We start from the raw sequence: 24,501 nt of genomic DNA on the forward strand, positions 1-24,501 counted from the left end.
AAAAAAGCCAAAGTGCTTTGAGATAAGTCATTGAGCGCTGCACTTTTCCTCCAGCTGACCTCGCACTGCCTCTGACCATTTTTCCTCATTGGCAACAATCTCAAGAAGATGTTGGTACTCGACGAAATACAGTGTGGACACCAGCACTGAGCCTGCATTCTGCTAGCTCAATGTGCCAAAGGGGAACAGTGAGCGCTTTAATAAATGTGTTTAATGACATGTTTATGTATGAAACCCTTTTATGCTGTATGCTGACTGATGACATACAAAGATAATGGGACCTCACACAGAGTCCTAACATGCAGAGTTAGACGTCCTATGAGAAACATATGTAATTCTTTGACATTTACAAATGAAATTCAGAGACAGATTACTTTTTATAAACCTTTTAACCACAGACAAGCTTCGGCTGTTAAAGCTTTATCTTCCATCAGTGGTCTGTAAACATTTGTACTTTTTTCCCTCTGAGCTGACTTTAATGCATTAAGATTGTGTTAAACAGAAAGAGTGAGCCGTGTATGCAGCATGCACCAGACAGAGCCGCCCTCTTTAAAGCTACGCACATCACAAAGAAATCAATATTTGGAACATGGACTGAGCAGCCAGTTGCAGACATGCTGTTTGTAATGTGTGTGTGTCTGTGTGCGTGCCTGCATATAAATGTACACATGTGAGTGTTTGAGTGCCCGGTTTCATATTACTGTGTCAGCTACAGTAAATTGCATGCAGCTTTCCCCCCGTCAGAGCCATTCATCCACATTTTGCTGCCTGCATTCCTAGACAGCGTTACAATGGACAGTGAAAACTTGAGAAGCCACTCTTCCTTTTAACACGCTCGGTGTAGTCTGGTCTTCGGCCTTTTATTACACAGCCGACATCCTCTGAGGGGAACAGAGAGCAAAGTAGGATGTGTGGTGTAAAGGAAAGATAGAGGAAACGAGAGAAAAGGGCGAAACAGAGAGGGCTGAAGCAAAAAAGGTAGAGAGCCCGCTGTTCCTTTGTCTGGCACCTGTTGCTAGGCCTCTCCTGCCCCCCACCAGTCAGCTCCACTCGCTGGGGAAAAGCTGCAGAAGGAGTACAAAAGCTGTGTGTGTGTGTGCGTTGGTTTGTCTGTTTGTGTGTGCTCAAATGCTTACATGCATTTTGCAGACATGTGTGTACATTAACGTGTCATTGATGAATAGTGCAGCTTTCACCGAGGATGAAAGGACTTTTCTTTCATTTTTTTAGCCTTGAGCTGGAACATCAGTTTTTCTCCAAAACCATAGCTACATGTGATGATTTTATGGCACACTGATCTAAGTGCCAAGCAGTTTGTCATGAAAAATCTGACACATATTTTGTTAAAATTGGAAGGAAATGATCAGAAGTGTAAGGAAGGGTAAAGCCCAGAGGAAAAAGAGCCCAAAGTAAAAGCTGTCTTATTTTTTATATACAAGCTCTTCAATGTCAACTTTTTCCCTTCTTCATTCCCAAACATCTGCTCAACAGTTAAGCTCCACAAAGTGGCGAGCATGGAGCAAACTGCTCTTTTTGAAAGCCCCATCTGTTGTCTTGACAAGCACAACACCCTAATCTTTTACAGTATAGCTGTGGCTGGCCTCAAATTAAGAAGTGTTTCATCTTTCCCGCACTGCAATCACAGTGGTTTCACTTTAACGGCCGAAGAACGTGAATGTATGAGTTTGCTCTGCTAACACTGGGGAAACACATGGAAGAGGAGACCTCCCAAGACATCCAACTGCTTCCCATATGAACGGGCATTCTTTAAAACAGTAAGGATGGGGAATTTTGATGAACTGGTTTGACTCTGCCTGTCCATCTCCCTTTTCTTCATCTGTCCTGCTTTTAGACCTGCTATATCTGTGAGGACCACGGAAGGGAGAGCAAGGCTGCCTGTGGAGCCTGCATGACCTGCAACAGACAGGGCTGCAGACAAGCTTTTCATGTCACCTGGTAAGTGTTAAGCTGTGTGTCTGTGTCTGTGGGGGTGAATGGAATTGGTCGTCCAAAGCATTGTGTTTAGCAGGCTCTTGAAGGAATGTCGTTAGAAGTGGTCGGTTGCGACTTAAACATATGAACTAACAGACAAGTTTCTACTTTGCAGTAATGTGGCATAAAAAGCACAGAACTTAATTTGTAACAAAAGCCAGTGACTAAATAGAGTGGCCTCCTCCAGTCCACAGTTGGGCACAAAATGCCAATCTCTACTTCCCATAGCTGTTAGTGTTTTCCTGCCTTTGCGGCACTTTACATACAACATCTCTCCTTCCCTCTTTACATTGGTATTTAACTCTCCTTTTGGGGGTAAGTTTTACTTTTTGATACAGGCTGTTGCCTAAAATCCATATTACAGCTTGGTGTGAAAGAGATTTCCGGGTGCAGAGATTTGATATTTGATCCAATCTGCCAGGATCAATCACAAAAGCTCTCAGATAACACGCAAAGATGTCCAGGTGTCTCTGTCAGGTCTGCGTGTATGTGTGTGTGTGTGTGTGTGTGTGTGTGTGTGTGTGTGTGTGTGTGTGTGTGTGTGTGTGTGTGTGTGTGTGTGTGTGTGTGTGTGTGTGTGTGTGTGCTCTCTCATGTCTGATACTGTGACACCCTTTGTTCAGTGCTCAGATGGCAGGTCTGCTGTGTGAGGAGGAAGGCCCAGAAGCTGACAACGTGAAATATTGTGGTTACTGCAAGCATCACTATAACAAAATGGTAAGATGGTCACCAACCAACAAGCACATAAATATAATAGCAGAAATAAGAGAAAGTTATAGATTCATAACAAACCTCACCTGAGAAGATTTAAGTATTCATAGTAAACATTAGTGGGGGATTTCACTATAAATACAACTGTTTGTTTGTTTTGTATCATTAGGTTCTCACACTTTAAACCCGAGCAACCGTTATTTTAATTTGCTACTCATTCAGGTCTTTAGTTTGGAAAGTAAATTTCATTTTATGGGGTTTAAACCAATTACCGCTGACCCACATATTCATCCAGTCAACTTGTTTTTAACAAAATGTTGACAAGTCAGTCCAAGCAGCATATTGATGAAGACTTTTCTCGTAATTGTAAATACAAAAGACTGGAACTCTCTGGCTCTGGCTCCTGGATGCATAAAGAGAGCTAGATAAATGTTTTAGACAGGGTCCTGTTCACTCATATGGAGGCTGCTCAGCGGCAAAAACATATAATTTTTTGGATCATGTTTTCCTTTATTAGATAGGACAGCTGAAGAGAGCCAGGACATGTGGGGATTGGAGAGTAGGTTTTGACATATAGCACAATGTTGTGGCTGTGAGTCGAATGAGCGATTGCTGCAACGGGGGCTGTGGCCTGTACATAGGGTGCCAACCACCAGGCCAAACCGGGGCCCGAGCTAAAAAGGTTTTCATAAATGACTCAGATCTTCAGTGAAGCTCCTGCACAGTTTGGCCTTTGGAGCAGTTGCATTAGCTTTTTCCTCTGACGCATTATGCTGCAGAAACTTTGACTGGGTGCAGCTGCAGGACTCAATGTTTCAAATATGGGCCATTTGATTATTCATACTGGGAAGAAAATGTATCCACTGGTTTACAGAAGTCTCTTTCACAATGTCAATAAATAGGAACAGGTTATTTTAAGTAAGTGTGCATCAGAGGATGAATCATCTGTGTAGCTTGGTGGATGTGATTTATCTTCTGCTATTGCCAGTCAGAATTATCTTAAAATATTTTTTCTTTGAAAATGCATACAAAATGCAACAAGATGAAGTAGGAGATTCTGCTATTTATGACATACAGCAGTTAACACATCTATTGGGACCTAAAAATGGTTCTACTGCATCTTATACAGAATGAAGGAGCAGGTACTTGAACCCACTCCATTACTCTTTACTGAATCTCTACTTCACAGCTCTTATTGGCTCGATTTTGATGGACAGGACAAAGAACATGTTTTATCAGACCAGCACAAGGAGCTCAACTGCTCCTGTCCGTGTTGTCTTTTTATCCATGATCAACCACATGATTTTTATGTGTTTTGATTCCCCCTGAAGGAGTCATTTGATTCATTCTCTCTCTCTCTCTCTCTCTCTCTCTCTCTCTCTCTCTCTCTCTCTCTCTCTCTCTCTCTCTCTCTCTCTCTCTCTCTCTCTGTTTTACAGCAGAAGAAGTTGCGCTCCAGTGAAAACACAAGCAACTCTTTTAGTCACTCCAGAGGTCGCTCCAGCTCTCCATCACTGGAGAAACATCACCACCACAGACAGAGGAAGGTCAGCACTGGTGATGATGTGTGTAATAACTGCATCTCTTACACAGAGTCTGATGTATCGGGGATGGGGCAGGACTGGTAACCTGGCAGACTAGGCCTTTTCTAATTAGGCCGCTAAAGCTGTGGCATTGGTTCAAATGTTATAATGACACTTTGCTGGCCCAATCACAGGCTGGCTTCACCCCTCCCCCTTCTGTCCTCTCCTGTTCAGATTAAAAATTCTGGATGAATTAATAGCACCAGAATCAGATCGATAGCCAAAAAAATAGGAGTTCAGAGATGTTGTGTGTACAAAGTCAAAAGACCTTACATACAGATCCTGTAAAATATGGAAAGACTTAGCAGTCAAGCATCATCTGCTTCTGCAGTGAACACTGTCGTGCAGCAACAGGTGGCGGGAGGAGGTGTGTGGCACTGACATGTAGAAAAGCAGAAGGAGCAGGTGTCTGTCAGGGAGGCGGAGTAGGAGGTGTGTGAAGCTGTAGAGAAACAAGTGTCAATGAGCTAATGATAGCATGTCATAGCAGTGAGTGACTCAGGTCCATATGGCATCATATTAGCTACATTATAAGACCAAAGCTACAGTGTGCTGTGGATAAGTTCCATCTGTGTCTGCTCTGTGTTCAAGTGTTTGTCAGAGTTGCGCATAAAAGCACCCATACAACTTACTCACTAACTTACATTGCTCAGTGAGTTTCAGGTTTTGTTTATGTAAATAATGATATGTACAAAATTTGCAACATTTTTTGTTACTGCAACATGAGTATAGATGCTGTGTAGGCTGTATCCACCTCTAGTCACCAGGAAGTCTGTCCATAAAGAGTAAAGAAAACAATGGTTTGACTTATGTGGCAGTAACTTCTCAACTTTGTTGTAATTCAGGTCAATTATGGGTGTATCATGAAGTGTCATAGAATGGTGTATAGGTGGTGTGTTCCCGCCAATCTAAGCCAAAAATGCCAGGGCGCAGTCCCAGTCCAACCCTGAGCATAAAGATTGTGTTTAGATCATTCATAAAGTAAAGTTTGTGATGTTCTGTTTAAAATGTTTTTGATTTCAACAAAGGGCGGTCAAAAAGCATTTATCATTATTTAAAGGGATATTTCTGTTTTTTAATGAAGTGGGGTTGTACGAGTTTTGTATCACTAGTAATTGTCGGGGCCACAACAGATACTGCTCAGCTCAGCCCCTGTAATGAGAAATTGCCGGGAGAAATGGAATGCAAGCTAGGCTACCATTTCTGCAGACGGTGTCATTTCTGTCTGATTTAACCAATTGTGAAAGATTCCGACCACAGCACTCACTTTTGTTTATGTGTACACTCCACCTGGATTTTTTTAGCACTTTACTTTGCCGCCAGAAAGCCCGTTCATTTTGGCACTATTTACGGCCGCAACACAGATTGTGCTCTTCCGCCTAGGTAGCCCAGCTTTTATTCCATTTCTCCCTGCAGTTTCTCATTACAGGGGCTGAGCTGAGCAGCATCTGTTGTAACCCCTACAATTACTAGTGGTATAAAACTCATACAACCCCACTTCAAAAACACTGAAATATCCCTTTAAGCACATAGATCAGAGATACTGCGTTGTTCCACAGGGGGCGCCAGAATCAACTCAAACTCAAAGTTTTTCACAGGAGCTTTAACTTGAGTTATTCTGTTCTTTGAAAAAAAAAAGTACTTCTCCACAACAAAATGTGTTATTAAGACATTAAGACAGTAATTTAGAATTTCAAATGGTAACCAGCCCCGCAAATTGCATGTTTGCATACTTGTTTGTGTCTCAGTGTGTAACACTGTTTTTGTGTATGTCTGTTTGAACTTCAGAGTCACAAGGACAAGATCCGGCAAAAAGAGCGCCACAAGAAGTCCTCCGACAGCCTGGGCTCCTCAGTGACAACCAGCAGTATAGAGAAGGTATGAAAATAACAAATCAAAACAAAAACAACAGCATAAATGAAACATATGTTGTTATAATATGTCTATTGTTCCACAGATATCCTCCAGTCATCACAGCAGCAAGGACAATGAGAGAAAGTTGAAGAAGCTGAGCTCCCACAGTCACAGTCATCGCAGCAAGAAGACGGGAAGCACCGGCAAGAGCTGCTCCTCTTCATCCTGCTCCTCCAGTCCGTTCAACACAGGTAACACATGCACAGTGGAAATCAAAGACTGTGGATGGAAGTGATGGATATTTTAAGACATGTCGATATTGGAGAACTTGCATAACTCACCCTAATGCCTTCTGGTTATGTTGAATGTGGATGTATTATGAAATCTGATTACTCTATACATTGAGTAGATATTAAGATCTATAAGAAGTACTTGTGACTTCTCCTCTGCTGTAACTAAAGCAGTGAGCCTGTCTAAGTTTGACCACAGCTTTGTGTTTCTCTTGCAGGAGGCTCTCTGTCCTCCGCTCAGGATTTCCATCAGTTCTCATCATCATCTCGCCTGGAACGTGATCACGACCGAGGCGGTGAAGACCACAGTGGAGAGGAGCGAAAGGAGCGTCACAGGCGGCCGGCAGTCCATGAAGAAGAGGACGAAGATGAGGATGAGAAGCAGGAGGACAAAGATGATGAAGAGGATGATGAGGAAGAGGAGGACAGTAAATACCATAAGCCACCAGCTTTGACTCCCGCTGATGGCCCACTGGCAGGGTCACATGACAGGCCAGAGGGCAACTCAAGTCCCTTTGAGAACAAGGTAACCATTTCCACCTTTGGGTCTATCATGCGCATCACCTCATCATCAAGCCTGGGCAGCAGCAGCAAGATTCGTAAGATCTCCTCATCTGGGGACTACAAACCCTCCAAGTCTCTCTGTAAACCATCTCAACTGAGCACGCCGCCCATTCTGGAGGAGGCGGATACAGACAAGAAAGCCACACCCCCACCACTGCCCCGGGAGAGGAGGCACCGCGGCAACAAGAAGAGCAGCCACGGTCCAGGACGCCCACGTGGCAGCAAGAACAGAGAGAGGAGGGAAGAGGAGCATCATCACCATCATCCCCACACAGCACCTCCTCCTCCTCTTCCTCCCCCTCCTCCTCCTCCTCCTCCAGCCTTAACCTCCTCATTCTACCCGAGCCCATCCTCCATCCCTCACTCCACCTTATCCTCCACACTCCCATCTGCCTCTGTCTCTTCCTCCTCTTCTGCCTCTTCCTCCACCTCTTCTTTCTCCTCCTCCTCTGCAGGCAGTTTTTCCACAGGCCGCGGCAACTCGCTGCTCGGCACCGGTGAGTCTGAGTGAGTGGGGGTGTGTGGTAGCCCTCTAGCTTCCTGTGTGTGTGTGCAAGCGGCATCACTAGCTGTTTGCACATTGGTGTGTTCATTTGAAGCTTGACTTTAAAGTGTTGAAATGTTTCCATTACACATGTGCCATGAAGGCACCACAGGAGCTGCTTATCTGTTCATCAGGAGCAGACAGTGGAAAGAAAAAGACCCTTTAGGCTAAGAAGGTCAAATCAAGTCACTGTTCCATTGTGATGTTTTTCATACTGTAGAGTTTCTGAATGTTGAACTTGTGACACCGTATTTAAGGCAGAGAGATTTTCCTACAAGGTGGTTTTAGCTGTGCTTTATCTCTGAGTGGTAGATTTCCTGCCCTACTTACAAACTGCACTCATGTATTTCCAATCCTGTGTGTGTGTGTATGTGTGTGTATCTTCTTACCTCACCTTTAATCTCTTACAGGTATCTACTCCAGTCTCAAGGACCCTCTCACACTGAGCGGGGGTGTGTGCAGTACCCCTCTGTCTCTGGGTGGAGGGGTGTGTAGCACCTCCTTGTCCCTGGGAGGGGGTATGTGTAGCACCCCTCTCTCCTCAGGACTCCTTCAATCTCATGTTTCCTCCCTCTCACTCCCGTCAGTCAACGCCGTCTCAAACACACAGGTACTTCACAGGAAGAGATTATTTAGAGCCCTTTAGATCAGACTGCATGAAAGTTCACAAAGTGAACCGCTGAGAGCTGCACAGCTGCTGTGTCTTGTACTTGTATGAAGGACAGCTTTGTTTTTGACGTTTTGAATAACTTTGTGAACTTTTAATCCTGCAACTTCACGTTAAAATAGATAACTACTGTTTAGGTTGTTCTATTCTAGTATGATCTTTTTGAGAGTCAGTGTAATAGTTTATAACTTTTCACTGTTACACTCAGATTTGTAGGTAATATTCATTAGGCAAAAAAACATGAGAGTGTATCGTATCCATAGACTGTATAAATAATGGACGCAGTATCCGTGACGTCACCCATCTGCTTCTGAAGCACTGTTTTGAAGCCTATCGTCGTCGGGAGCCATATTGGAAATGCTGAACTCAACCTAACTGCTGTTGAGTGAGTGTGACGTAAAGAGAGGGGCTTTGAGCCTCCTAGCCAACAGCTAGTGTTCACGCCTGTCAATCAAGTCAGCTGCGCCTCTCATAATGAAAAACTTGTCATCTTAATATCTTCAAAATTGCCACTTTATGAAAGAATTGGTGTGTGCCGATCGAGAAATTAGCCATCTAGACCAGTGGTTCCCAAACTTTACTATGCCAAGGCCACACCAAACAGCATTAGCTTCTGGCTGTTGACCCCCTTTGCAAACCCACCGACAGTGCTTCAAAATATGTAAAGAAACATCAACTTTTAGAACATATTTTCTTACTTTTATTCACTTTTCAATAATTTTTCATTTGTTTAGCATAGGAAATTAGTAACAAACGTGTTGTTAAAAAAAAAAAATAATGGAAATAATTCGATTCTATTTTTTTCCCTTCCCTCCAATTTTCTGAGGCCCCCCTAGCACCCCTTGGTGGCCCCCACTTTGAAAACCACTGACCTGGACTACACTCGTTTTCATCATACAAATAGCGAGCATTATGATTTCTCACTAAAATAATAATATGACCAGATTAATAACTCATTTCATTGCACCATTTGGTCTGTGTTGTACATGATTTAAAAAAGAAATGAATTAAGTTAAAGACACTCGTTCAACCACATTCAAATACATAAAATGCATCTGGAAATCTTCAGACACATATTACTTTTACCAGCACCCACCCCTGATCATCCTGATGATTTTTCAGCCAGATGTTGATGTTCACTGTCTCACAGGTCCATCCAGGTTCCAGCACCTCCTATAGTCTGACCTCCACGCAGCCTTTCGCCAGCTGTCTCTCCACAGCACCGGCACTGCCACCACTACTGAGCCAAGCCCAGACCTCACTGCCAGGTGAGAGCAGGACTCAGATCCCATTTATTTGTATCTTTTCAGGAGGTGGATTAGTTTCAGGAAAGCTTCATCAGTAAAGGTTCAAATATTCTGTGCTCTCTACGAGTCTGACACACACTGATGTCTTCATATTGCGAGTAAACTTGATGACTCTTTGTTTCTGTTCTCAGAGAACGACCTCGATGACTGTCGCTTCCCGTGTCAGGGGAACTCACCAAGAGAGAGTCTTTCTTCACAGTATGTATCATTTCATCCTTTCTGGTATTTTTGTTGTCCAGAGGGAATTCTGATAGTTACATAATCTGGGTCTATTTTATATTTTGGGTCTAAAATTTGTGGACTTGCTCCAGATCAAGTGTCTCTGCAGAGATCCTTCCAATGATGTTGTTTTAATAACATTCTGATCCTGTCAGTGGTAATTACACACCCTTTTAGTGGATCTACTTTATCAAGGATTTTGCCCCATTGGATTATTTTACAGATTCACAGCTGGCAGAAGGTATCTAATAAATAAATTGCAAAAAGAAAGAAAATAAAAGATAACGTAGTAAGAGCAAGTAGTGAAACAGTTTGAGTCATGAGATGTCTCCAGTCTGCCCATCTTTCTTCTGTCAACTAAAATGCATCTGGAACATTTTCCATTTACTGAATCTGTAATCAGATCAGTTTCTATTTCAGAAACCAGCTACAGAAAACAACAGGAAAAGAGCTGCTGGTTAAAAACCACAACAACCTACTAAATTAGAACAAATATAAGCCACAGGGTCTTGTTGGTAGTTTCCCAGCTGTGACTTTACTTCTTACTCCTCTCTGACTCCTTGTTGGTTCCTCCACACGCAGGTCTCCTACGAGCTGTCTTCCTCTTTTGTTCGACCAGAGAGACGGGTTAGGTTCAGGAGTCCGAGCTCGTCCAGAAAACGTCCCCGCAGCCAGCTCTCACATTGAGCTCCTGTTAGAGAAACACAGCAACGGAGAGATGGGAGTCAACAGTGAGTGAAAACAAAGCACACAGCAGTGATCCCACATTAATACTGAAGGTCACAAGACGATGAGAAAGATAAGAAAGAAAAATACATTATGCTTATTATACAAAAGTTAGCGTGACTTTTCTTCATTGTTTCCTAGACACTTCTTTCAAAACATTTGAGATAGAAGTTTCTTTAGGGAAAAGAGTTAACTGAATAAAAAACCCTTTAAAGACCTTTTCACACATGCATCACTGAAATATCTAGACATTTTCAAGGACTGTTCTTCACATATGTCCCTCACAGTCTGAAGTTTACCCTGTAGTATGGTGATGGGGGTTGACAGGACAGGACACAACTTAAAGAGGACGCCAGAGTAGTCACAGGTGGAATTTTACAAGATGTCCAAGATCATGGATGAAGCAGAGTCGGTCGTTATCTGCAACAGTTTTGCCGTTACACAAATGCTTTTATTTTATCGTGCAATCCACAATGTAAACAAACGAGTGGAAATCAACATGCTTCAAGCAGAAAATAGTATAGAGCATCACTTTTATGCACAAAGAAGTGGGACAAATTTCCCGACTACTGAGGTATGATGCCCTCCCTAAGAACACAGTTATGAATGCAGGAGAGACATTAAGAAAACTGTCAAACACCCAAAAAACAGTGTTGTAGAGTGTATGTCAGACGATGGTGAGCACAAAAAGATTGTTGAAGTGAGTGTGTGACTGAAAAAGAGACTGAAGGTATGCCCATCCTCAGACCTGTCATTCATCTCATAGCCTGCAGGTTGCTGCAGTTATTATGATATTGAAATACTGATACCTAAGTGATTTCTTAAGTCACCATTTAGTGACCATTTTAGTTCCGTTTAAATGTGTTAATTAAAAGTAAATCTTTTTTTATATATATTTTTTCTCTTTAGAAAGAAGTTTGAAAAAAGGGGGGCTTGTCTTATAACCAGGGTCGCCTCATATTCCAGCCAATACGGTGCTTGTAACAAAAATGAAATTGACTTACTGAAAGAGAGGAATGTATCTCTGACAAATACATTGTTGTGTAGCTTGATGATAAAACAGAGAATAACAATCGTTAATATATGTTTTAAATACATAAAGAGGCTGAAAGGAAAATAAAATTTGAAACAAACAGACGTAAACAGACATTAATAGAAATCATAGATCACATTAGATGTGTACTTTCAAATTGTGTAAACAAAGTTCTACTCTTTCAAGATGTTGAAGGACAAAGATCTTGAATCGAGTTCTGCTCTTGCAAAGAAACTGCCTCTGAAGACAAGACATCTTGTCAGACACTAAATTAAAGATACATTCCCCACATCTAGGATTTTACACTTTGTAGATATCACTTTATAGCGGTGTGCCATAATCAGAATTAGGGGTTAAAAAACGCTTGCGTGAAGGGCTTTCAAGCAAAGAGTAGCATTTGTTACATGCACATGCTCACGTTTACCTTCACTTCTCTCTGTGAAACAAAGATCTGGTGCTATTTAAGGATGATGAATGTACCTGTGGACAGTGTGCGAGACAGAAAATAGCACAGCAAAGCAGAAGCAGCTTTGTTTCTCTTTCTATTTTGCTCTCTGCTGAACCACATTGCTTACTGCCTCTTACTCACTTTTTCTCTGGGGACATCAGCTGACGCTCACTTTCAGATCTATTCTTTGCTGTTTGTCCTTTCTACACCCAGTTCTGCTGCACGCCTTTTCTGCAACTTCACTCATTGTTTTTTATTCTTAGTGCGTCAGATTCTCAGTTAAAATGTAAAAGAAGGCCCCAGAGTTGGACAGCTCCATAGAAATCAATTAGGGAGCATTTCAGGGATGGGGTTGAATTGTAGTTCAGACCTCACCACACTGCTGTTAGTTTACATCTTAAGTTACTTAACGCTTTACACAAAGGACAGTCACGCACAGCACTTTATTGCAGATTGAAGTCTTATCTCTCAGTTGGACAGCTCTTCCATCATTTGCCAAATGATACACAGATCCCGCGATAACACTGTTCAAAAAGCTCATCATTATTTAAGATTATTTTTCTACTGTTACACAACAGCAAGAAGTTAAGCGTTATTACGTCCAGTAGGAAGTATAACCTATAACCAGGGCTATGAGCAGCAACATAGTTTCTAAAGGATGATAAAAGTCCTTTATCGTCAGGTTATTATGGCGTTAGAACTCGTACTCTGCACAGCAGCCAAAGAGCTCCCAAACCTTGTTGTGTCTCAAACTTGGTGCACAGATGACAGATAGCATCTCGTAGTGCTGCAGGGTTTGGCAGTATTTAGAGCAAGAACATGAAGATACATTTACGTTGGCTTTCAGCTGAAACTTGGATATCATCACTTAATCAAAGCAATGTGTAGCCAGCACTGGTATGTGGACTCTGCGAGGAGGACCTGGTGGTGTCAGGTCTTGCAACATGATCTACACTCTGCGAACCAACTTGACACCACCTACACACAGACTATCCGATGTTTAGCTATGTTAAATAATTTGTGCTCAGTTTTCTCTGTTTTCTGAGCACCTTTACACTAATTCAATACGTCAGAATTTAACTTTTTGTTTAAACAGGTAGGAAATCAGTCGCTTCAGAACATCCCCAGTCCTACATGTTAAACCTCCTCAACCACCCCCACCCTCACCCCAGCATTTGCACAGGTTTCTACTCAGATTATATGAAAACCACACCCAGAAAACATTTAGAGATCATGTAAAACCACCAAAACGCACTTAATATCAGTGTTCACGTCTAATGTGCAGAAATTTAGTTAAACCAGTAAAAAAAGCCTATCTTAGTCCTCTTTTTGTGCTCAATCAATGACATAGAGGAATTAATGAGATCAACATGTTCATTCGATCAGGTTTCTCCTTAATAATTGGCTGAAAATTGACAAAGGGATGATTCATTGAAAGAAAGATGGAGATTGTTGGCCAGTCGTGTTCATGAAATTAAGAATAACTGACAAAAATATTTAAATCTGAGTTATTAAACTTATCAAAGACAGATTTGAACAATGTTAAAGTCAACAATAGTCAACCACTGCACCACTACACTTGGTGCATCAGATGAGATGAATCTAAATGAATATTGATCCTTTTGGTGAGAAGCACCGTTCCAAAGGTAAACTTACCCAGTCTCCATGACGCTATTTCTAGTTGTTTATTTCTTGCATATTTGCAACTTTGCCCGTCTTCCTCACCTCTACATCTCATTATGCCCCAAAAGGTACATTTTCACTTCTGTTTCAGTTCCAAAGCAGGTGTGCAGAGGAGGATCGTTACTCATGATTGTAGCTTGTAGAAACAAACATAAAGAGCTCGGTGCTGAATGACCACAGCAACTTTAAAAAATAGCCTTTATAAGAGCTGAAGAAGTGAGTTACACAACAGGAAAGATTGCACTGCAATTTATGCAGTGAAAGCGTGGCTTTATCAGAGGATGTCTGTTTATGTGTGCAGTAAGTGTGTGTGTGCAGATCCTGATCACAACAGGTTGTACGGGTAGAGAGCAGATTTTCTGCTTATTCATCATTTGCAGATCACAAAGTTTTTTTTCCTGGTCGCGACCATTTGCTGCATGTCCTCCCCCACGTTCTGCTCCCCATATTTTCTGTCTCTCTTCAACTGTCCTATCCATAAAGGTGAAAAAGCCCCAAAAAATATAAAAAATTTGAAAATATGGATGGCTGTGACATAATATCAAAGCCTATTTACTTTGAATTGTTTTGGAATCTGAACTCAGCTTAATTGATGATATAACCATGATGCTTCTATTCCCCTGCCTTTGTAGTCGTGGAGATGCTGCAATCGCTTCACTCCCTGCAGCAGGAGAACCAGCGGCTCCAGGACCAGATCCTCAGCCTGACGGTCAAAAAGGAGCGTCTGCAGTTGCTCAACACGGAGCTGGCCGTGCAGTTCCCTCCTCACATCATCGCCGCACACAGCTCCATGCACACCTCGGCCCAGATCAACTTTCTGTCATCCACACAGGGTTAGATTCTTTATCTCCTCTGCACACTTACATGGCAGGACTTTAGGAAACACTCTCAACTCTTTCTTTACTGTTTTCATTGAGCAGTATTGTGCCTTCATTGACAAATGTGCAACATAATGAAGCAAAAGACAGAAGCTGAAGCTCTCTGCTGAGAATACATGAAATCTTGGGCTATTTCAGTTTTTTATGATGATCAATTCAACCATAAGTATACAAACAAACATCTTCTGTAGTAGGGGAAGTGTAGGGTTAATCACCTGTGTATAAATGATGGGTAAGTTGTGGTTCCCTTAGGACCTCCTAAAGCAAAGTGAATCAAAACATAGGATTTTAGCTTATTATAGCTGTAATGATTTATTGATGTAAGGCATTTCAACATAAATAATGAATAACACGGTGGTTGGTGTATGGCTTTAATTTTGTATTTTTAACCCTGTGTTTATCCCTCTTTTCTTTTTAGACCCCCTGATCACCAATAAAAGTCCTCTGTCCAAAACCTGCTTCCTGAATGAAACCTCTTTTGTTACCTCGTCTGAGGTGAGAACCTGAACCCACCTCTCACTTTCAGACACAACATATTTACAGGGATGCAACCAACACTTGCCGTCATGATTAACTAATCTGTCTTTTATTTTAATTATTAATCACTTTGTTCATTTTTAAAATGTCGAGAGAAAAATGAAGAGTGTATACAAACATGCACAATGATGTTCAGAAAGTGAATCCCTGCCCTTCGAATCTATTGGTAACTTGAATAATCAGCTGTTACTGCTACATATTTACACTTTTTGATTTTCTTCCAGGGTCAGAACGAGCAAAGACACTACATGAACATCTAAAATGAGCTGGGTGCAAAACAGCTGACTCATTTTTTTCTGTCTTTATTCCAGGAGCTCCACTCTGGTAGTCCGTCCCGCAGTAGCTCCTCCCTCTCCTTCCAGAGTACTCCTCCTCCCCAGCAGAGCCCGGCCTCCTTCGGTCAGCCCCTCTTGAACGGCCTGAGTAGAGGTCTGAGCGATAGTTTGGCAGCTGGTCAGGGTGGCTGCTCCTCTCTTCCCATGGTTGGCGGGCTCATGGCGTCCCTCACAGGAAGTCCTCAGCTCAGTATGAACGGCATGCTGGGCAGTCTGAACGGGGTGATCCAGTCACCCGTGCAGAACACACCTCAGCCAACCCTCCCTGCTCTGCGCCCTCAGCCTCCACCTCTCAACCCCCAGGCCCTCACACAGAGCTTTCAGCTGCCCAAGAGTGTGAGCCCGTATGTACCCCTCTGTCTTTAAACCGACTCCAGATATTTGATTGTCTATTTATATTCAGAAACCTGTGTGTTTGCTTATCTCAAGACAGTTTTCCTTTTTTTTTTTTGAAAACACAAATTTAGATTTCAATTGATATAAGTACCAATATGGTATCAGTATAAATAACCTCATAAGGATGTGACCGCCTGGTTCACAGAATGAATGACGGAGAACGCAACTGCATTATGTTGTTGGACAGTCAGTCACAGTTTTAAAAGAGCTATCAGTGGCAGCCTTAGCACATACACAGTGGCATTATTGCTATGTGGTCTGCTGTTTTGTAGTGGCCAGGATGAAGGAAGTCATTACTGTGCTTGCAGATTCCCATGTCACTTTTTTTGCAGTAACAGAAGCATTTTCAGAGACTCATTATCAGGACAACTCTCCCTGAGTGTCTGTTTAACCAATCTGACTGTTCATTGTTCACTGCTTTTGTTGCAGATCTTCTCTCCTGTCCGAGCAGCAGAAGCAGCTTCTCCTCGAGCAGCAGCAGCAACAGCAGCAGCTACAGCAGTTCCTCACCTCACAAAACTTCACTCCGGTAATCAAACTCTTTCTGACACGTTGTTTAAAGTTGAGTCCAGACCAGTATGTTCACTCTTTGAAACAGTTATGACATATTGTAGTTTAATCAATCAATCAATCAATCAATCAATCAATCAGACTTTATTTATAAAGCGCTTTTAATACAATGACATTGTAACACAAAGTGCTGTACATAAAAATAACTTAAAATAGAATAAATTAAGAAAAATATGTAAAAAAGACGCTATACAAAACTTATCAATTATTTATTTATTTTTTTTATAGAAAACTAGGCTTTTGAAAACAACAGTATTGACACTCTGCTAATTGGATCTAAACAGCCACAGCTTACCTTTTTCTGTTTGATCCTTATCAACTGACCCTTTGCTGTAAATAAGCTAATGACATGAGCCTTAAATAACAGCAGTTTCCTCTGCATGAAATACTTGTCACAGACACAAACAATGCTAATTAGTGAACTTTAGAGTTTCTGTCAGGTTAGTTTTGCAATCCCTGGACAGAACATGAACGTTGCACTGATTCCTTAAACACTAAGGGAAAAATGGATTAGTAAACTATAAATAACAGTTATTGTGAATTCACTCGAATCAGTGGTAGTTTGCTGAGTACTGCGATGGCCTGCTCTATTTAAGGGAAGTCATCAGTGCACTATCAAACCACATTTCAGTCAGACAATGCACATAGAATCGGTTTAAACCATAATGCAGAAACAGAACACAGTTCGTATTTGACCTCATCTCTCTGTGCAGATTTAAATTTACAGACAGAATCAGAGGATTGCCGAGCTAATACCTGAAGCACACTTGTCAGGCAGTACAGCTGCGGAAATAGCAGATCAGAGACAAAGATCCCAGGTCTGGCAGCTTGAATAGACGTCCACATTAGGAGGGTATATTTGTCTGGTGATGGTGAGAATGAAGCATGGCAAACATGAAATCAGTGCAGCTTAAGCTCCCTGCTCTTAATAACTTGCAGGTGTCACTCCATATTTTACAAATATTGAAGTACAAGATGGCACCTAATGGTTTTAAAGATAAACATGTGTTAAGCATTATGCATTAGGATGTCTTTTAGAAAAAGCTGAGGTAAAGTGTCACTGTTAGAGTCCAAATTAAACCAAATTAAAATAAACCAGACACCATGAAAGATCCGATTTGAATTGCAAACTAATAGAGGTAGCAGACTCTGTGGACGTTTAGTTAATACAATACAATACAATAAAATACACTTATATGATTTGTTTGTGACTGTGTTATACTGCATTTAGAATAAACAGTCAGCTGCACTAACTTCTGTCATAACCATATAAGTGTCTCAGGATAACAAGTAACATACAGTTGGTGTGTTCAGGAACGCACTGCCATTTACTGTTATTGTTTGAAGTGCTGTCAGTGTGAGAAACAACATTTGCAAGCTTCCAATTACAGAAATACAGTAAGCTGATCCAATTACAAAGCAAACTTTCTCAAGACAAATCTTTAGAACAGACATTTGAATACTTAACACTAAACATAGAAAACAAAGGCTTATGTTCGGGTCAAAACAGTAAAAAAGAGAACTCAGGTGAGTCAAAGGATAAAAGGGAAAGCTTGTGAGGAACAAAATCATAAAACAAAACAAACAGACCAGCTTCCTAAGTGCAGAGATCTCCCGCCGACTCCCAACAGCTGAGATTCAAATATATGCAAACCTTGCAAAGCAAAGCTCGCTGATTACTTCTAGCTTTGAATAAAAATACATACTAGTAGCCACATGTATGTCCTAGTTTGCTTTGAGACATTCAAGTTGCCAGATCTAAAAATAAGTTAACAAGAGAAAAAACCTCTGCCCATTTCTCAAAAACAACTGAGCTTCTGCTTCATACAAGAGTCCAGAAAGTAAGAATGCTGTAACATGAATAGTCCTCAGGAAGTTTTATTGTAGTTTTCATTTAGTATGTTTTTATAAAATATATTTTGAAAACGTACATGCATATTAAGTTTGTCTTCCTCACTGTAAAAATAAAAATGATGTCATAACCACATGTTGATCTGAGAGATTATCATCACATGTCCATATGGAGCACATGTGAAGCAGAAATCTTACTATCCGCTCTCTGTTCTCTGTTCTTCCTCCTCCTCCTCCAGGAGCAGCAGGTGGTGGTGTGCCAGATGCTGCAGCAGCAGAGGCAGAGGGAGCTGCAGCGCCTCACGCTGACAGGAGCACTCACCTCCAACCCAAACTCCCCCATGATAGCCCAGTCACCCAACCTGCTGTCCTCAGCCACTGCCTCACCCCTGCAGGGCGGACAGGGAGGAGGCCTCTTCAGCCTGCAGGAAAATGCACTTCACAAGCAGGGGGTGAGTTACGCTGTCATCATTGTGGTAGACTGTTTAAGGTAATGTAACAGAAAGGTCGGACCTGGCTGTATTTATGACCTTCTAACTTTTTATGAGCTGATTCGCAGCAAGGCTTTTTATTTGCTCATCAGTTCAGGCTCAGGAAAAAAGGCAAAGACAATCTCCTCCTGTGAGGGCTTCTGTACTGTGGAACAGCCTGCTGGAGAAAACTAGGCTGCAAAATCAGTTTCATCTCTTAACCTCTTCTAAAAACATATAAAATGAAATATAAAACCTTTTATGGAAAAAATTTTTTGCACCCTCTATCTTGATTTTATGTAAAGTTGTCACAACACCAGAATTTTGTATTGATACAATGCAGGGGAAAATCAAACAACAGCAAAACCTCTTTCAATACCAAAAGTGAAAGTAAAATATGGACATCACTGATACTACGTCCATATTTTATACAGTCTATGGTATAGACAGAGACACTCAAGACTGGCCAACATTTAACATTAGTGGTCTTTGTATCTGCAGTGTCCTCTCTGTCTGTATTGTCTAATGTTCATATTTTTTATGTCCATCTGGTGGCTGTGACAGAGGGCGGAGCAGGGACACACAGAGCAGGCAGGAAGAAGCACGACTTTAGCAACAAACAAATGTTGAAGTGTTTTTTATATTTTAGAGCATAGCTGCTGTGAAATAATTTGAAATAAGCTCTTATTTTTTATTCTCAACCCTTTGTCTTCACTGGCACTCTCTCTTTATTTATACCTACTTCAGTCTAGCACTGCTCCCCTTCTCTCTCCTATTGGTTGACAGCAGCTTTGGGTTGAATGTATGAGTATAGGGCTGATTTTTTTTAAAGGCTTTGGTGCTTTCGCAACACCTGTTTCATTTTCTGATTGTTGATTTAATGTAAGGTGAGCTATCAATCATCTATTTGTTTCTTAATCCTTCATTTGATATTCTTTTTTTAAGCATTTTTTCAAGTTTTAAGTCAACTTTTAAAATGTTTCTTTACAAATAAAGTTATCATTATTATGTATGTTTTAGAAATATAAGAAATGTCTTGTGGTTATATTTGCTTTCAGGCTCCAGGAGAGAAGGGTGGAGACAAGAACGGGTGATGTTTCTTACACAGGAGCAGCTCAAATGAAGAAATCCGGCATTAATGCCAACTTGAAGAACTGAGGTCAACCTTTGAGTGACTTTTGAACGTCTTTCCTTCCATCATCTTCATCTTACACCCTCTTTTATGAATGTATAACAGGATGGACTTAAACGTCAAGGTGAAGTTTTATGTGTTTTTATATTCTTTATATTCAAGGTTCTTCTCATAGGTTTTTGTGTAGGCAGCTTTCAGAGAGCATGGAAACCGTGATCTCTTCTTAAATTGCACTAATTTGTTAGCTAGACCAATGGAGCTGCTTTTAAAGGCAGAGCCAGAGTTCCTGCTCATCCCTGCAGAGGCTGAGTTCGCTCCTGGGTTGAAGCTTAAACTCAAGGTTGGAGCGTCTCTTCTCTCTGTGGCTTCTTTTAAGCACTTACTGTTCATGATTTCCTGCTTGAACCAAGTTCCCATCAGTCAGTGAGACTTTTTGCAACCTCAACTGTCTTCCTTGATATTTTGTCTTCCCTTTGTGTTGCTCACCCTGCCCTATTTTCATCCACTTTTTGTATATGTTGCAGCGTCTCACATGCACTCATGATGTAAAGGTTAGAAATATACTGTCATTTTTAATGTGTGGTTAGTGGCATTTCAACATGAAGCTAGCAATTACCTCAAATATTTCTGCTACCTATTTCCCATTTTTTTAAATTGTGTGATGACTCATAACCGCAATAGCCTTCACCGAGGATAAAATTAAGTCATGTAAATGTAAAATGGCACAGAACCCACATGTCCAAAATAGCGCCAGAGTCCACTAGAGACATCAACGCAGACTTTATTTAAAACCACCATGAGAGTTTCTAAAGACTTTTATATCCTTCCAGTTGCTATGGAGATTAAGCAGAGGAAACCAAACATTTGGAAATTGTAAGTAAGAAATTAATTATTTGTCCTAAACAAGTGTGCACTTTGCATGTTAGTAGCTAACAGAGCAAATTAGCCATCAACACAGTACCTTATAAAGGATGCTTGGTACTACGTAGGCCACTAGGCACTGACAGGTTTTTGATTTATGTGAGTATTTTTGCACTCTTCCTCCTGAAGTGTCATTTCTTGTGTTGTTTTCACACATTGATATTCCTTTTCATGTTCATCAACTAGTTGTTCTTTTAGCAATACTGGATAGATAATGCCTTAATGATGTTAGATTTACAGAGGAAACCGTGAGTCCAAAGGCTTACTCTCTTCTTGTCTTTCTTCGATGGTGTTTTTTTATCTCGGGTCCATGGAGGGTATATTAGTAAAGTAAGAGCACTCTTCCTCAACCCGTTTATACTTTTGATAGCAGACTGATAATTTTAAAAGTTGAACTGTGTGAATAACCGTATAGTGGTAACTGAAGTGTCAAATCATTTTCTATTGTAATTTTTGTGTTCAGATGCAATGTTCTTTAGTTTGTGCTTCAGAGTACCCGAGAAACAAGGACTTATTCTGGGTCTTACATGAACCGCTGCACAGAGGCGTTATAGGAGACTGCTGTGGACGGCCAAGATGTAAACTTTTATTAAAGTGCTGCTGCAGCAGATAATGATGCACAGTGTAGCTGTTATCAACTGAGAAGATGGAGATATACTTATGTTGTTAATGTTGACCTTTACTTCAGGGCTGATAGTGCCCATATTCATGAATTTCACTTATGTAGACACTTTGATAAGCTTTTCATTTTTTATAAACTCTCTCTTTCTTTCCACACCACTTCATCATATGGTTACAGAAGCTCTGAGAGGCAACAGAGAAACAGTCGATGTAAAAACATTTTTGCCAGCAAGATCTTCCAAAGGTGGAAAGGATAAAAAAAAAAAAAGAAATGTATATATCAGCTGGATTGAAAAATATATGTTTTAGGAATCTATTTTTTTCTATATGCTTGAAACTGGTAAAAATGTGTAGGGAGTGAACAAAGGGACTTTTTCGTACTAATATTAAGTCACTACTTCTCTGGGGTCAAAACGCCTCTTAGAACAGAATGAGCATTAAATCAAAGAACTGCGCAGAGACTATCTCCACCTAGTTACATATTCCATGCGTATGGGGACTGACTCCCACAGGGAAAGTGATGTGGATATATCATTAAGACACATCACTGCTTGGTGAAACACTTACTGGTGAATTTTCTCAAACATTTCCTGGTGAGTTCTCACATAGACTCACCCGGACTTTTAGGGGGGATTTTTATTATGGGCCATGCAAGAAGAAGTCTGGGTAAAGTTGAGGTGAAACATTTCGGCTAATTGCATGCACTTCAACCTGACAATTTCTGGATGTTTTGAGAGTTTTTCTCATATGTGAATACAGCTTATGCTAAATGTTTGAAGATGAAAGTCACCTCTTTCAATTATGAAAAAAATATGGTGGCTGAAACATTTTTCCACATGTTCTTATGAGATAAAGGCAGGAGAGAAAACCTAGATTAGACTTAAAAAACAAAAACATTTATTCCCCTCTTGCTTCTCGGGGCTTCTGCAGTCTGTGCCTGTGTTAGGCTCACTTTTTCTAAATAGGCCAGACAGAGTGAGTGGTTATTTTACCATGTTTTCTCATTTGTTCTTTAACAACATTGTCAAGACCTTGTTGAAATATTTTCTCGCCTCTGTTTGCGATGTTGAACATGATCTCCCTCACATGTGATATCTGGAGTGTTAGATTGTTTTGTTAGCAGCTAATGTAGACGTCAGAAAGGAACCTCAAGCAGCTCACGAGTCAGTGATAAATACTGTAGCAGCGACAGGAGGAGAATGTTGATTATGTTGATAAAGACATGAGCAAACGCGTTGACATGACTCCAGGTGGGAGGTCTGCAATTAACCAAGTATGTCCTTATTGTGTAAGTCCAGACTCACAACCATGTCCAAGAGATTGACTGAGGATGTTGTGAAGGATTTCTGAAGCGGTTTCTTTCTCATGTTGCACTGGGGCGCTTTGGGCCCAATTGTAAATCGTTTTTTAGTACCTTTTTCAATTTTGTTGGAATACGAGTTGTATACTTTAATATGTTTGTGTAAAGACACATTCATTCTTTTAAGCTTTGAAGTTTGGGTAACCACGATAATCCATGTTCTGAATGTCGTACTGTGTATCTTTTATGTATTACAACATTTAAGCACCTGGCTCTGAATGAGGTCTGATGGAGAGCAAGTTACTTATTGGGATATGAATTGCATGAAATGCAGTGAGGTCTCTCAAATGTGTTGCTAAATACCAAGTAATAACTATGCATAATTTTAAATGCATTGTTCCCTGAAAAAAGAAATGAAATGAAATGAGCACTGAATTTTAAAAAAGGACAAGCATGTTGTCATTGTACAGTGTATTTGTTGGAGAGAATTGAACAAAACAAATTTGACAATATTCAGATTAAAAGCCCTGTAAAGTATTTTGATATTTTTGTGTGTAAAATTAAAAGGACGGATTAAGACAACTTTTTTTGTCAATAAATGTATTTTACTGAGTTGTTTTACATGTTCTCTTGGGTGTTCAGTGATTTATCTATTAGTGGTGTATCAGCTGTGAGGAAAAAACACATGGGAATGTCTCACCAGCGTCATCCTCAACTTCTGTTTCAGGTCAACTAAGAAAACTGTCATCACCTGGTGAGAACTATTGGAGGTTCAAATTCTCTAATGCCAGTGTTAAATGTAGGTGCTTGTTAGTAGCACGTCAAAACTTCTAATAAGTCCATCATAAGGAAAATGACTCCCATCATAATACTACAGTCTTTTACTGGAAATTGTGTTATTTCCATACAGTGCAGTACATTATCTCACTAACTCTATAAATATTAGATCATTTTCTAAGCAGCTGTGGTGCTGTCAGACTAAATCAGGTCCAAAGAGTGCACATAGATTCCCCAGCCTTGGGCTTCGATTGTAAAGTGTTTGAGTTGTGATTTATAGCCTTATCAATGGTTAGTTAATAATTTACTAAAGTGTTATTAAATATAATATCAACCCTCAGTAACCTTTTAGTAGGAATTTAATATCAGGTACCTTTTTAAGATGATTTGTACATTTTCTATTATTAGTGGTTAATGTGGGAGACCCATGAGTATTTATTAATAAATAACGAACATGTATAACTTTTATTGCCTCAATATAAAAACTCCAACAACTCCTGGAATCCTGGACTCTGTTTCCTTTTGGCCTAACTGATCTAAAAAGGATGAGTAAATGATTCACCAACCATTATTAATGTTACTGTTAGGGAAGCTGCTTAGGGAAGTGTGAATTGTTGTTCACACTGAAAAGAGCAAAGCCTACAGGGGAATACATTTACTCATAACTTATCTTTGCACACATACATACCTATTTAAATACACAAATACATGAAGTGACAAACCAACATGTTTTCACTTCTATGCAAACATTTGATGATTTATTTCCATGCATATGCCTATCATGCAAACTATTAAAGTTATACTTATTTACATAAGAACTGGGGGAGCTTACAGCGACACCTTTTCCTCTGAAGGGGAAAGGGAACATGGATAGTTTCTGGAGTCATGAAAAAATCTGCCCCCATTGGGCTTATAAATTGAATCCACTTGCTCCATTTTATATCGATTGTCTTGTTGGATCCATTTTAAATGTTCCAAAATGATTCTGAAGCAGTCATTAGAAGTAGGTTGTACTTGATTTCATGATTTACATAAAAATATACCTCAGTTTATTGGAGAGGGACAAAAAAAGTGTGTTGTGGTTTGTGTACA

The 24,501-nt window shown here is 40.6% G+C and overlaps 1 protein-coding gene and 1 long non-coding RNA gene across 4 annotated transcripts in view; one reads left to right on the forward strand and one right to left on the reverse strand.

Annotated features, from left to right (window-relative positions):
* The window catches only part of LOC117816458 (protein AF-17-like), a 28,988-nt gene extending 5,744 nt beyond the window's left edge, over positions 1 to 23,244 (forward strand). For 2 of the 3 annotated variants that reach the window (XM_034688745.1, XM_034688747.1), the window contains exons 5-20: positions 1,853 to 1,956; positions 2,616 to 2,709; positions 4,143 to 4,268; positions 6,075 to 6,164; positions 6,244 to 6,391; positions 6,649 to 7,491; positions 7,949 to 8,148; positions 9,356 to 9,473; positions 9,644 to 9,710; positions 10,314 to 10,462; positions 14,254 to 14,454; positions 14,918 to 14,994; positions 15,348 to 15,715; positions 16,197 to 16,296; positions 18,428 to 18,640; positions 19,717 to 23,244. In XM_034688745.1, the coding sequence (XP_034544636.1) occupies positions 1,853 to 1,956; positions 2,616 to 2,709; positions 4,143 to 4,268; positions 6,075 to 6,164; positions 6,244 to 6,391; positions 6,649 to 7,491; positions 7,949 to 8,148; positions 9,356 to 9,473; positions 9,644 to 9,710; positions 10,314 to 10,462; positions 14,254 to 14,454; positions 14,918 to 14,994; positions 15,348 to 15,715; positions 16,197 to 16,296; positions 18,428 to 18,640; positions 19,717 to 19,752 (2,934 nt within the window). In that variant the 3' untranslated portion in view covers positions 19,753 to 23,244. The remainder of the gene's footprint in view (positions 1 to 1,852; positions 1,957 to 2,615; positions 2,710 to 4,142; positions 4,269 to 6,074; positions 6,165 to 6,243; positions 6,392 to 6,648; positions 7,492 to 7,948; positions 8,149 to 9,355; positions 9,474 to 9,643; positions 9,711 to 10,313; positions 10,463 to 14,253; positions 14,455 to 14,917; positions 14,995 to 15,347; positions 15,716 to 16,196; positions 16,297 to 18,427; positions 18,641 to 19,716) is intronic. The other variant, XM_034688746.1, reaches the window with a different exon arrangement.
* Positions 8,920 to 13,724, reverse strand: LOC117816459. Its single transcript, XR_004631958.1, has 3 exons — positions 13,595 to 13,724; positions 10,757 to 10,877; positions 8,920 to 10,422 (listed from the first exon to the last, which is right to left on the reverse strand). It is a non-coding gene; the product is annotated as an uncharacterized LOC117816459 (long non-coding RNA).
* Positions 23,245 to 24,501: the final 1,257 nt, after the last annotated feature.

This window comes from Notolabrus celidotus, chromosome 7 (assembly GCF_009762535.1).
Source record: "Notolabrus celidotus isolate fNotCel1 chromosome 7, fNotCel1.pri, whole genome shotgun sequence".
Lineage (NCBI taxonomy): Eukaryota > Metazoa > Chordata > Actinopteri > Labriformes > Labridae > Notolabrus > Notolabrus celidotus.